Below are 13,862 nucleotides of genomic sequence, written 5' to 3' on the forward strand. Positions count from 1 at the left end.
TGATTGTATGTATGCACATCCATAAATCAATCATTATGTATCTACATAAACGAATCAATCATTATGTCTACACATATGTACGTACACGCAGCGGAGAAGCAACGCACAAACACGTGCAGATATCTTATCTGCGATATGCAATTATAATTGTGGAAGTGTCGCTCACAAACACACGCACATATGAGAGCTATACACGTACATCTGTAGTTATAATTACAGCAGATAACCAACTAGTAGATTCTAGAACAGAAGCGCCTAGAAGATGCAATGAGGAAATCAAAGAGTATATAAGGCAGCAACAGTAAAGTTATTTATTGTGAAGTACTTGAATAAAGGCCATTCTGCGTTATTAAATATTGGAGTTATTTATTCAACAGAGGAAGGATTTGCAGTAAATTCGTTACAGTATAATGTACACAAGCTGCTGAATTATATTTTTTTTATTTTATATCCGAAACATCAATAAAGAACACATGACAAATCACGATGGATAGCAGACTTTGCGAATTGCCTAAAAATTTTTACAAATACATTTTTTCCATTAGCTTTTCAGTTTTTGACAAAGTTTACTACTAAAATTGGGCATTATCATCAATAGGAAATGAAAAATGCTCGCTTGATTACACCTAAAATTTTTACTTTTAACCGCTAGTGAAGGCCATATGGGCCAGTGTGCCACTGCTTGACTAACAGGAAATTTTCATCTTTGACTTATTAAATCGGAATTCCCTTGCCTCTTTGACGTTCTATTTGTATTGTCAAAGATAAGTGATCATTTTGGCCAAAAAATTGACTCTGAAATATAAAAGTTCATACGCATTTTGTGTGCAGTTCAGTTTTAAATTTTTGGTGAATAAGCTTTGTTGCCGGATTCGTGTTTTATGATGGGAAGCTTCGTAAGTTGACGGCGAAATGTTGTACGTGAATAAATGTTGGGTTTTATCTGCTTTGGACATTTAATACTAAAAATATAATTCTTTCATCTACCGGTGGCAAATCGGAAGTAGTTATCGAAATGAAAAGGTGTTTGAGAAAATTATCGAAATATTTAGAACAATTGTAGTCCAAAAACTGCAGAATCAGCCTCACAAGAACACTATGATGAAAAAATTCAAAACAGTTTTTTTTAATACACGTTGTCATACAGCTCGGGTGAAGAAGCTTCGAGCTTATAATCTCATTTAGCGATTACATTTAACGGTTAACCAGAAAAGGCAATTCGGGTGATTGCGGATAACAACTTTTATACAAGAAGAATAAAAGGCTTTCTCAGTGAGATATGTTTTGTTTTTAATTATTTCGGTCTTTGTCAGTGATTAATTTTTATTTTCAAACGTTTTCTCACTATCACTGAGATCGTGTATAGTGATTTATTGCGTAAAGGGCCCATTATTGATACTTAGCATAGACTTGACTTGGCTTGAGAACTGTCACAGTTCTGTTAAATGAACATTACATATTACTGATCACTCAAAACTTAGCAACACTTAACTCGATTTAGAAGTCTGGTGAATTTTGATGTAAGTTCTAAGTGACGTTTACATTTTAAATGCTATTTGTTTCTTTCCATTTCATTTTGGCATTTTGTCAAACAAATTGGCATTTATTGATTATGATGCCAGATTGTATGCGTCGAGTCAAGTCTATGCTAAGTATCAGTAATGGGCCCTTTAGGCTTTTTAAAACTGTTAAGTTGCGACCGTAATAGGTTTCGGTAATGGTGAATCTCTCTTCTGTTATGATAAAATTAACATTATAAGGGTATGCAAATAATTGTTATTTTTCAAGGTGAACAGCATATCGTCTTTGTCCGGATCGCGGCCACTATTTCTTAACAATTTCTTAATTGTTCGGGATAATTTTGAGATCATTGAAGGGTTCTTATTATTTTTATTTAACTTTATATTTTAGTTACTTTGAACTTTGTAATTTTCAAATGTATTATAAATATTTTAATTTTCAATATTGATTTTTCAATTTTCAAAAATTTTCATTATTGTGAAAAATAAAAAATAAAATAGACGCATACATTTAGGCGTTTTAAAAAATATAATTTAAAGTTTTGTTAAAATAATAATACGTGGTTTCAATTACTACATTGGCGATCTCTGCCTATTTTAAAAAAGTGTGTGTGTGATCATACAAATATTTAAAACGATTTTAAATATATAAATTATACGGGATTCCTAAACGCAACTGTAGTTATTATGGAACATTCTTAAATTAAAATTTTGCAAAGTAGACGATTTTTCTTGTTCATTGCAGTAACTTGGTGTGGTGGAATTATCAAAAACGTTTTTATTTTGAGGTCAATTTGACCAAGATAATTCAGACGGCTGTTCAATTCGATAAAAATCGCAATATAGTGCACACCGCCACAAATTATACAATAAGTATTAAAAAAAAAAAAACTAAATAAACAATATAACTCTATGAAAAGTATATATATAGTCAATTTAAGTCGTATCATAATCGACATTTGCTTCTAACACCTGCTATGTATTTTTGATTTGGAACCTATGATTTTTTTGAGCAAAAGTCATTTATGCGTTTGTGCGAATGAAACGTTCTATTGAAATATTTAACTTAATTAAATCACATAAAATTAACGAAAGTTATTAAAAAGGAGGTCCACATTTGTCAAATACAAATGCTTCAAAATAGTGAAACCAGCATCAATCAATCTGTCAGAGGCTCAATCCTTTCTAAAGCCATTGCATAATTTAATCAATCAATTTTAAAACCATTGCACAATACATTTTCCAATTTCATCAATCAATTTTAAAGCCATTGCACAATATTAAAACCATCGTCAAATTTCATCAATCAATTTTAAAGCAACTACACAATTAAAAGGGAACAAAATTTTGGAAGAAGAATTTTGAGGTTGGTTTGTTCTAAGTTAAATATATATATATTGTTTATGTAATTGATATTAGAGAAAAATTGTAAGTTTACAAACGGCGATGGTTACTAGGACATGTTTCTGAATTTCACTTCTTCAAAAGGAATATAAACAAAAAGGCAACTCTTAGAGACCAATTGTACAGCGAACAACGGAACATTCATGTGGCGTAGCAGCTAAAGGCTTGCACTGATATGAATGTTGGAGATTCGAGTTCAACGCTCAGCTCCCGAAAAGCTAGCTGATGAAGAAGTGAAATTCAGAAACATGTCCTAGTAACCATCGCCGTTTGTAAACTTACAATTTTTCTCTAATATCAATTACAAAAACCATTGTATAAAGCAATATGAGCAAAGCTCGCTAAATAAATACATATGATCATATTGATATAATAGTAACAGCGGAAGTATTATAATCAAATACTGTAAAAATCCGAACAAATGTTACTAAGCTTTCAAAAGCGCGCCTAAAAATCATATCCACACCATTAGGAATAAACTACATACAGAGTGTATGTGCCTACATGGTGATCAAAAGGCATATAAACAAAAAGGCAACTCTTAGAGACCAATTATACAGCGAACAACGGAACATTCATGTGGCGTAGCAGCTAAAGGCTTGCACTGATATGAATGTTGGAGATTCGAGTTCAACGCTCAGCTCCCGAAAAGCTAGCTGATGAAGAAGTGAAATTCAGAAACATGTCCTAGTAACCATCGCCGTTTGTAAACTTACAATTTTTCTCTAATATCAATTACAAAAACCATTGTATAAAGCAATATGAGCAAAGCTCGCTAATTAAATACATATATATTGTTTATTTAAACAGTTATTATAAAATATAAATATTTTTTATAATATTGATATTTAATATTTTACTAAATTTGTAAACTCCTTCTTCAATTTAGTTAAAATGTTTCATTCTCCACGAGACAATACACACACTTCTACACTCACACAAAATTTAAATGATTCGCTTATTGATCAAAATAATTGCGAAATTTGTGCTACATCTGTCAAACTTCCACAATTTTGGACTAGTTGTCCAGAAGCGTGATTTATACACGCTGAAACACAATTTAGCACCAAAAATATAACTCAAGAGAATACCAAATACGAACACATTATAACAGCACTTCCACAAGACGTAATAGTAACAATTTTAGATTTTATCCAAAATCCTCCCCTCACTAACAAGTTTAGTGAACTCAAAAAAGTTTTAATAGAAAGACATTCTCTTAGTGAAAATTCAAAGCTTGACAAAATCTTATATGATTCTGAAATGGGTGATCGCAAGCCCTCTGAATTTTATCGGTCATTAATTTTGTTAGCCGGTTCAAATTTTAGTGAAAATATTTTAAAGAGAATTTGGTTGAGAAAACTTCCCAAAAATTTAAATGCAATTTTGGCTAGCTCAAGTTCTAATAATATTAATAAATTAGTAAAATTAGCGGATAACATTTTTGAAGTTATGAATAAAAAAGAAGTTTTCTCAGTAAATACAATATCAGATACAAAAGCTCAAAATTCAGTTATTGAAAATCTAGTTAGAACCACTTCTTTAATGTGTGAAAGTTTTCAGAAACTTTCTTTGGAGTTAGCAGAAATTAAAACAGAAGTGTATAGGAATAAATCTAGGTCGCGTTCTAATTCTAGGAATAATTTTAGAAATTCTTTTAGGCATCGTTCTAACTCGCGTAATAATCCAAATTGGTTGTATAGATTTCACTACAAGTTGGAAATAATGCTAGAAGTTGTGAACAACCTTGTTCTTATAACAAAAACAAAGATTCAACAAACTAAATTCTTCCGTTTTGCAGCGACGAACAACGGAAATTTAGAATTTTCGACGCGTCGCTTATTTATTTTTGATAGAAAAAACACACAAAATTTTTTAATTGATAGTGGAGCAGAAATTTCGGTATTACCCGCGTCTAAATTTCCTCGTACGAAACGTTCAGACATAATTCTCACTGCAGCTAATGGCTCAACAATTGCCACTTACGGGAAAGGCTTTTAAACGCAAATTTGGGTTTAAGACGTGAATTTCCCTTTACATTTTTGATTGCGGATATAGCCAAGCCAATAATCGGCGCTGATTTTCTTTGTAAATATGGTCTTCTTATAGACATTAAACATAAACGTTTAGTAGATCCATTAACCAATCTCTCAGTTAATACAGTATCCTACTTTTGTGATATGCCATTACCTAAATTATTTGTGGTTGACAATAAATTTACAAAATTATTAAAAGAGTTTCCGTCACTTATTTCAGAGCCAGATTATACTAAACCTGTTAAACATACAACAGTACATCGACTTGTAACAGAAGGTAGTCTTCCATTTTCTAAGCCCAGGCGCTTAGATCCGGTAAAACACAAAGTCGCAAAGACGGAGTTTGATTTCTTAGTTAAAACAGGCATTTGTCGGCCTTCAAATTCTTCAGTAGCATCACCACTTCACCTTGTACCTAAAAAAGAGATGAATGATTGGCGTCCATGTGGTGATTTTAGAAGATTGAATATTGTAACTGTTCCTGATCGTTATCGCTTACCTCACATTCAGGATTTTAAATACCTTCATAATAAAAATATATTTTCAAAATTAGATTTAGTTAGGGCATATCACCAAATTCCTATGACTGAAGAAGATATTTATAAAACTGCTATTACAACTCCTTTCGGTATGTTTGAATTCATGAGAATGCCTTTCGGATTTAGAAATTCTGCACAAACCTTTCAAAGATTTATAAATGAGGTAGTAGGTGACTTAGATTTTGTATATGCTTACATTGACGACTTACTTATTGCAAGTAAAGAGGAAGAACAACATTTAAAAGATTTACGTATCCTTTTTCAACGCCTTACAGAGTACGGTTTAAACATTAAACCAAGTAAATGTACTTTTGGTGTAACAAATATAGATTTTTTAGGACATAACATTTCTGGAACAGGTATTCGACCTTCCGATGAAAAGGTATCAGCTATTCGCAATTTCGAACGTCCAAAATCAGTTAAGCAAACAGAAATTTATTGGTATGGTAAATTATTATCATAGATACATTCCAAAACTAGCAGAATTTACAAACAAAATTTATGAGCTAATTAACAAAGTAAGTGAGAAACGTGACAAAACTTTGGTATGGGACGAGAATTCGAATGAAGCTTTTGAATGCATTAAAGATAAGTTTGCATCTACGATATTGTTAAATCATTTTAACAAAAATGCTAAATTATCTTTAATAGTAGATGCATCTAACACAGCGATTGGGGGCGTTATACAACAAAATTACAATAATAAAATTGAGCCCATTGCATTCTTTTCTAAAATACTTTCTCCAACTGAAATAAAATATAGTGCTTTTGATAGGGAGTTATTGGCGATTTACTTAAATATAAAACATTTTAGATATCTGTTGGAAGGAAGACAATTTACAGTTTATACAGACCATAAACCTTTGACTACTGCTTTAAATTCAAAAACAGAACGAAGTCCCAGACAAACGAGACACTTGAAATTTATAGCACAATTTACTGATGACATACAATACATTAAAGGAGAATCCAATGTTGTAGCAGATACGCTATCTAGAGCTTTTGAGGTTAATGCAATATATAATACAGAACTGAATTTTAAAATTTTACAAACTGAACAACAAAAAGATGATGACTTAAATCAACTTGTATCTGAATCTCAATATCTAAATTTAAAACTAATTAATATTCCCATTTTAAATTTTTATATTTGGTGTGAAATTTCAGGAGACACTCCTAGGCCATTTGTACCGAGTAATTTGCGAAAGACAGTATTTGATATTTTACATGGAATAGCACATCCGGGTACAAGAGCTACACGACGGCTCATAGTTAAAAAATATTATTGGCCTAATATGAATAAGGATATTAATATTTGGTCAAAAGAGTGTCTTAATTGTCAAAAGTCTAAAGTTTATCGTCATACAAAATCCCCTGTTGTCAAAATTCAAATTCCCAAGAATATATTTGAACACATCCATTTAGATATAGTTGGACCATTACCTATTTCAAAAGGACATCGCTATATTTTAACGATTATTGAAATATGTACCCGCTGGCCTGAGGCATATGCATTAAAAGATATTTCAGCAATTACAATTGCAAATAAGTTTTTTAGAGAATATATTTCTCGATTTGGAGTTCCGTTAAAGATAACAACTGATCAAGGTAGCCAATTTACATCGAAATTGTTTTCAGAGTTAACTAAATTACTTGGTAGTCACCAAAATACAACATCCGCATATCACCCTCAAGGAAATGGTATCGTTGAAAGGTTTCATAGACAATTAAAGACTACTATAATAGCTAGAGAGGACACAAATAATTGGTATGACGAGTTACCTGTCATATTACTTGGTTTGCGATCTATTTACAAAGAAGATATTTCGGCTACACCAGCGGAAATGGTTTTCGGTCAGAATTTACGTTTGGCAGGGGAACCTGTTGTGCCATCAGCTAAAAATTTCTCATCAACTGAGGTTTTAAGTAATTTACGTGAACATTTTCGAAATGTTAGATAAAATTTAAGTCATCATAAAGATGCTGATACTGGAATTTATGTTCCAAAAGATCTTCAAACTTGTAAATTTGATTTTGTTCGAGTCATTAATAAACATTCATTACAACAACCATATGAAGGACCTTACAAAATTGTGGAAAAAGACCAAAAATGTTTTAAACTTCAAATAGATAATAATATTAAAACTATTCCTATTGATAGATTAAAACCTGCAATAATTGAAACAACGGACACAAACAACACCAAGAATTTACATAAAAAGAGAGTTACATTTGTTTAATGATAAATTTTCTTGAAGGGGGAGTAATGTAGGGTTCTTATTATTATACTCAGTTGAGCAGAGCTCACAGAGTATATTAAGTTTGATTGGATAACGGTTGGTTGTACATATATAAAGGAATCGAGATAGATATAGACTTCCATATATCAAAATAATCAGGATCGAAAAAAAATTTGATTGAGCCATGTCCGTCCGTCCGTCCGTCCGTCCGTCCGTCCGTCCGTCCGTCCGTCCGTCCGTTAACACGATAACTTGAGTAAATTTTGAGGTATCTTGATGAAATTTGGTATGTAGGTTCCTGAGCACTCATCTCAGATCGCTATTTAAAATGAACGATATCGGACTATAACCACGCCCACTTTTTCGATATCGAAAATTTCGAAAAACCGAAAAAGTTCGATAACTCATTACAAAAGACAGATAAAGCGACGAAACTTGGCAGATGGGTTGATGTTATGACGCAGAATAGAAAATTAGTAAGATTTTGGACAATGGGCGTGGCACCGCCCACTTTTACAAGAAGGTAATTTAAAAGTTTTGCAAGCTGTAATTTGGCAGTTGTTGAAGGAATCATGATGAAATTTGGCAGGAACGTTACTACTACTACTCTATATGTGCTAAATAAAAATTAGCAAAATTGGATGAAGAACACGCCCACTTTTTAAAAAAAAATTTTTTTAAATTCAAATTTTAACATAAAATTTAATATCTTTACTGTATATAAGTAAATTAAGTCAAAATTCAACTCCAGTAATGATATGATGCAACAAAATACAAAAATAAAAGAAAATTTCAAAATGGGCGTGGCTCCGCCCATTTTCATTTAGTTTGTCTAGAATACTTTTATTGCCATAAGTCGAACAAAAATTTACCAATCCTTCTCAAATTTGGTAGGAGCATAGATTCTATGACGGTAACTGTTCTCTGTAAAAATGGGCGAAATCGGTGGAAGCCACGCCCAGTTTTTATACACAGTCCACCGTCTGTCCTTCCGCTCGGCCATTAACACAATAACTTGAGCAAAATCCGATATATCTTTACTAAACTTAGCCCACGTACTTACCTGAGCTCAGTTTTTCTAGGTATAAAAAATGGGCGAAATCTGACCATAACCACGCCCACTTTATCGATATCGAAAATTACGAAAAATGAAAAAAATGCCATAATTCTATACCAAATACGAAAAAAGTGATGAAACATGGTAACTGGATTGGTTTATTGACGCAAAATATAACTTTGGAAAAAACTTTGTAAAATGGGTGTGACACCTACCATATTAAGTAGAAGAAAATGAAAAAGTTCTACAAGGCGAAATCAACAGCCCTTGGAATCTTGGCAGGAATACTGTTAGTGGTATTGCATATATAAATAAATTAGCAGTACCCGACAGATGATTTTCTGGATCACCTGGTCCACATTTTGGTCGATATCGCGAGAACGCCTTCACATATACATCTAAGGGCCACTCGCTTTTAAAACCCTCATTAATACCTTTAATTTGATATCCATATCGTACAAAAACATACCAGAGTCACCCCTGTCCCACCCTAATGGCGATATCTCGAAAAGGCGTCCACCTATAGACCTAATGCCCCCTCCCTCTTAAAATGCTCAGTAACACCTTTCGTTTGATACCCATATCGTACAAACATTCTAGAGTCACCTCTGGCCCACCCTAATGGCGATATCTCGAAAAGGCGTCCACCTATAGACCTAGTGTCCACTCCCTCTTAAAATGCTCAGTAACACCTTTCGTTTGATACCCATATCGTACAAACATTCTATAGTCACCCCTGGCCCACCCTAATGGCGATATCTCGAAAAGGCGTCCACCTATAGACCTAATGCCCACTCCCTCTTAAAATGCTCAGTAACAGCTTTCGTTTGATACCCATATCGTACAAACGTTCTAGAGTCACACCTGGCCCACCCTAATGGCGATATTTCGAAAAGGCGTCCACCTATAGAACTAAGGATTACTCCCTTTTAAAATACTCATTACCACCTATCATTTGATACCCATATCGTACAAACACATTCTAGAGTCACCCTGGCCCACCCTAATGGCGATATCTCGAAAAGGCGTCCACCTATAGACCTAATGTCCACTCCCTCTTAAAATGCTCAGTAACACCTTTCGTTTGATACCCATATCGTACAAACATTCTAGAGTCACCCCTGGCCCACCCTAATGGCGATATCTCGAAAAGGCGTCCACCTATAGACCTAATGTCCACTCCCTCTTAAAATGCTCAGTAACACCTTTCGTTTGATACCCATATCGTACAAACATTCTAGAGTCACCCCTGTCCCACCCTAATGGCGATATCTCGAAAAGGCGTCCACCTATAGACCTAATGCCCACTCCCTCTTAAAATGCTCAGTAACACCTTTCGTTTGATACCCATATCGTACAAACATTCTAGAGTCACACCTGGCCCACCCTAATGGCGATATCTCGAAAAGGCGTCCACCTATAGAACTAAGGATTACTCCCTTTTAAAATACTCATTACCACCTTTCATTTGATATCCATATCGTACAAACACATTCTAGAGTCACCCTGGCCCACTCTAATGGCGATATCTCGAAAAGGCGTCCACCTATAGACCTAATGCCCACTCCCTCTTAAAATGCTCAGTAACACCTTTCGTTTGATACCCATATCGTACAAACATTCTAGAGTCACCCTTGGTCCACCTTTATGGCGATATCTCGAAAAGGCGTCCACCTATAGAACTAAGGATTACTCCCTTTTAAAATACTCCTTACCACCTTTCATTTGATACCCATATCGTACAAACACATTCTAGAGTCACCCCTGGCCCACCCTAATGGCGATATCTCGAAAAGGCGTCCACCTATAGACCTAAATGCACATATCGTACAAACACATTCTAGAGTCACCCCTGGCCCACCCTAATGACGATATCTCGAAAAGGCGTCCACCTATAGACCTCATGCCTACTCCCTCTTAAAATGCTCAGTAACACCTTTCGTTTGATACCCATACCGTACAAACATTCTAGAGTCACCCCTGGCCCACCCTAATGGCGATATCTCGAAAAGGAGTCCACCTATAGACCTAATGCCCACTCCCTCTTAAAATGCTCAGTAACACCTTTCATTTGATTCCCATATCGTTCAAACACATTCTAGAGACACCCCTGGTCCACCTTTATGGCGATATCTCGAAACGGCGTCCACCTATGGAACTAAGGATCACTCCTTTTCAAAATACTCATTAACAGCTTTCATTTGATACCCATATCGTACAAACACATTATAGAATCACCCCTGGTCCACCTTAATGGGGACATCTCGAAAAGGCGTCCACCGATAGACCTAAGGCCCACTCCCTCTTAAAATGCTCAGTAACACCTTTCATTTGATTCCCATATCGTACAAACAAATTCTAGAGTCAGCCCTGGTCTACCTTTATGGCGATATCCCTAAATGGCGTTCATCCATAGAACTATGGCCTACTCTCTCTTAAAATACTCTTTAATACCTTTCATTTGATACACATGTTATACAACCACATTCCAGGGTTACCCCAGATTGATTTTCCTTTTCTTGTCTCCATAGCTCTCAACTGAGTATGTTATGTTCGGTTACACCCGAACTTAGCCTTCCTTACTTGTTTTTATTTAACTTTATATTTTAGTTACTTTGAACTTTGTAATTTTCAAATATTGATTTTTCAATTTTCAAAAATTTTCATTATTGTGAAAAATAAAAAATAAAATAGACGCATACATTTAGGCGTTTTAAAAAATATAATTTAAAGTTTTGTTAAAATAATAATACGTGGTTTCAATTACTACAATCATTACGAGACTTTTTGTAGTAATGCTTTCAGGAAGTCGTTCGGGAACATTTCGTCGTCTATTTTTGGACTAATTTAAGATCGCTTCGGGATATTTTTTGGATCAATAGTGACTAATAATAAAAAATTTTGCATAATTTTGAAAAAAATCATTTACAAATACGAAAAGTCTTACTATTATCGGATAATCTAGATTTGTTATCAAAAGTATATCGATTTTTTATTGATTAGTTATCGATAAATTACCGGTTTGCCATCGGAAAAATTTTAATTTTTCTTCGAGGATTTATCTGTAAAATATCGAATTGTTATCGCAACTTTTCGACAACAAATGAATATATTTTCTATAAAAAACTAATATTTTTCCGATGATAAATCAATATTTATTCTTGTTATCGATTGGTTCCAAAAAAAGTATATTTGCTGTGTGAGAAATATTCAAAATATCGAATTGTTATAGCAAAAATATCGACTTGTTTTCGAAACCGATGTTTTGTCGGTAACTTTTCGATAGAAATATTTTCGATATATAATCGATATATTTTGACAAAAAATGGAAATTTTTCCGAAATAAAATCGAAATCTTTCGATATTTTTACGATATCAATTCGATATATTTTCGATAAAAGTTCAATACCTTTCCGACAACAAATCGACACTTTTCTATAAAGGAACCATATTTTTTCATTAACAAATCGATCAACGTTTAAATCTACTCAATAAACACACTTTACAAGGTTGCATTTGCAGTTTGAAATAATTTATTACGCAATTTTTTTTAAATTTGCATTTTATTATATGATAAATTGCGTAATAAATTTGCCAAATGGTATAAATTGCCAATTTGGTGTGTTTTTGTACACAGTATAACAGGGCGTATTTTATCGGTAATCGGTTGTTCTCGTTCACTGACCATTTCTTTTATTTTGCTTCTCTGTCAGAAACTCATGGTTCAACTATATGATTGGCTCATTCTACAGCAACAACATACCTTTGTTCAGGTTGTCAAAATCTGTGTGTTGGTGTTAGGCGAATGGAATGGAGGGAATATAAGACGCTAAATTAGATGCATTTACTAAAAATAAACTTAAAATGTTGTGAAATATTTGTTAATAAAAAATTTAGCCCGACGGCAAAAACGAATTGACAATTTGTTTTGGTACATTTTGCGTTTGCCATTTGCTTTTGACAATCCCTATGCCAGTGAAAAGAAAAAAATAAAATCAGCTGATGATATGAGCCAACCATATAATTGAGCCATGCAGAAACCGAAACGATAAGTACAGGCATTTAACCGACATTCAAAGAGTGCTCGTTAAATAATTGTTTTAATTGAAAATATCGGTTTCCGGAGCTGTTATTTGCGAACTCTGATCTTGATCATATCTTGTTTCGTTTTTTTTTTATGAATAAATGATGGTAATGTATGATTTTTTTCACCCTCAGAAAATCACCAGCTTGCTGCAAAACTGCTCGTCGGAATATTTGCTTCACCTATAAGAGCGCATTTCAAAAAATTCGGTGGTGGCGGCTTTGAAGGTGGTTATGCAGGTGCCTTTGCCACAAGCAATGTTATAAACAATTCTCAACTGGCACCAGTGCAGGTACCGGTACCGGTTCCAGTTCCAGTGCATGTGACGAAATTTTTGCCTGTACCAATTCATATAGCGCGTCCTCTGAAGTATGGCCTAACAGTGGTTGGGCTGGTGGTTTTGGTGGTGCAAGCGCTTCGGCGTCGGCATCTAGTTTCGGTGGAGGATTTGGTGGTTTCGGCGGTCAAGGGTTAGGATATTTCGGCGGAGAAAGCTTTAGAGGTTTTGGTGGCTTAAGACGTCGTTAAAATTTTTTATTTATTTTTATATAATTTTTCTTGTTATCAATATTTATTTATATACTATTTTATTAAATTATTAAAATGGAGTTATGACAAAAGTTGACCCGTATTTTATTTCAAATATCTTGCTATCTTTGCGATAATAATTTTTAATTGACACCAAGGCATTTTTCCAGTGCATTCTCTTTCCAAATAACTCTGGCTGTCCAAGGAAAAAGAAGGTAAATAGTGGAGATGGGATATAGTCTCAATATGATTTTTATAAAGATAGTGAAATAGTCCAAAAAAAAACAATCCTGAAAGCGTCGACACCATCGCAATATGATAATTCAAACAATTTTAAAATAATGTGAAGATATTTCCCAAATGATCCACAGATGGGGCCAGAATTATCCCAGATAGGAATCAGCTAAAATTGCGTAGGTGGTTAAGCGCCAATTAATGATGATAAAGATGCTCC

The 13,862-nt window shown here is 33.9% G+C and overlaps 1 protein-coding gene across 1 annotated transcript in view; it reads left to right on the forward strand.

Moving 5' to 3' along the window:
* Positions 1 to 13,390, forward strand: part of LOC137235762 (uncharacterized) — a 133,601-nt gene extending 120,211 nt beyond the window's left edge. The window contains exon 6 of the mRNA XM_067758613.1: positions 13,015 to 13,390. Within this exon, the coding sequence (XP_067614714.1) occupies positions 13,015 to 13,355 (341 nt within the window). The 3' untranslated portion in view covers positions 13,356 to 13,390. The remainder of the gene's footprint in view (positions 1 to 13,014) is intronic.
* Positions 13,391 to 13,862: the final 472 nt, after the last annotated feature.

This window comes from Eurosta solidaginis, unplaced genomic scaffold (genome assembly GCF_040869045.1).
Source record: "Eurosta solidaginis isolate ZX-2024a unplaced genomic scaffold, ASM4086904v1 ctg00001065.1, whole genome shotgun sequence".
Lineage (NCBI taxonomy): Eukaryota > Metazoa > Arthropoda > Insecta > Diptera > Tephritidae > Eurosta > Eurosta solidaginis.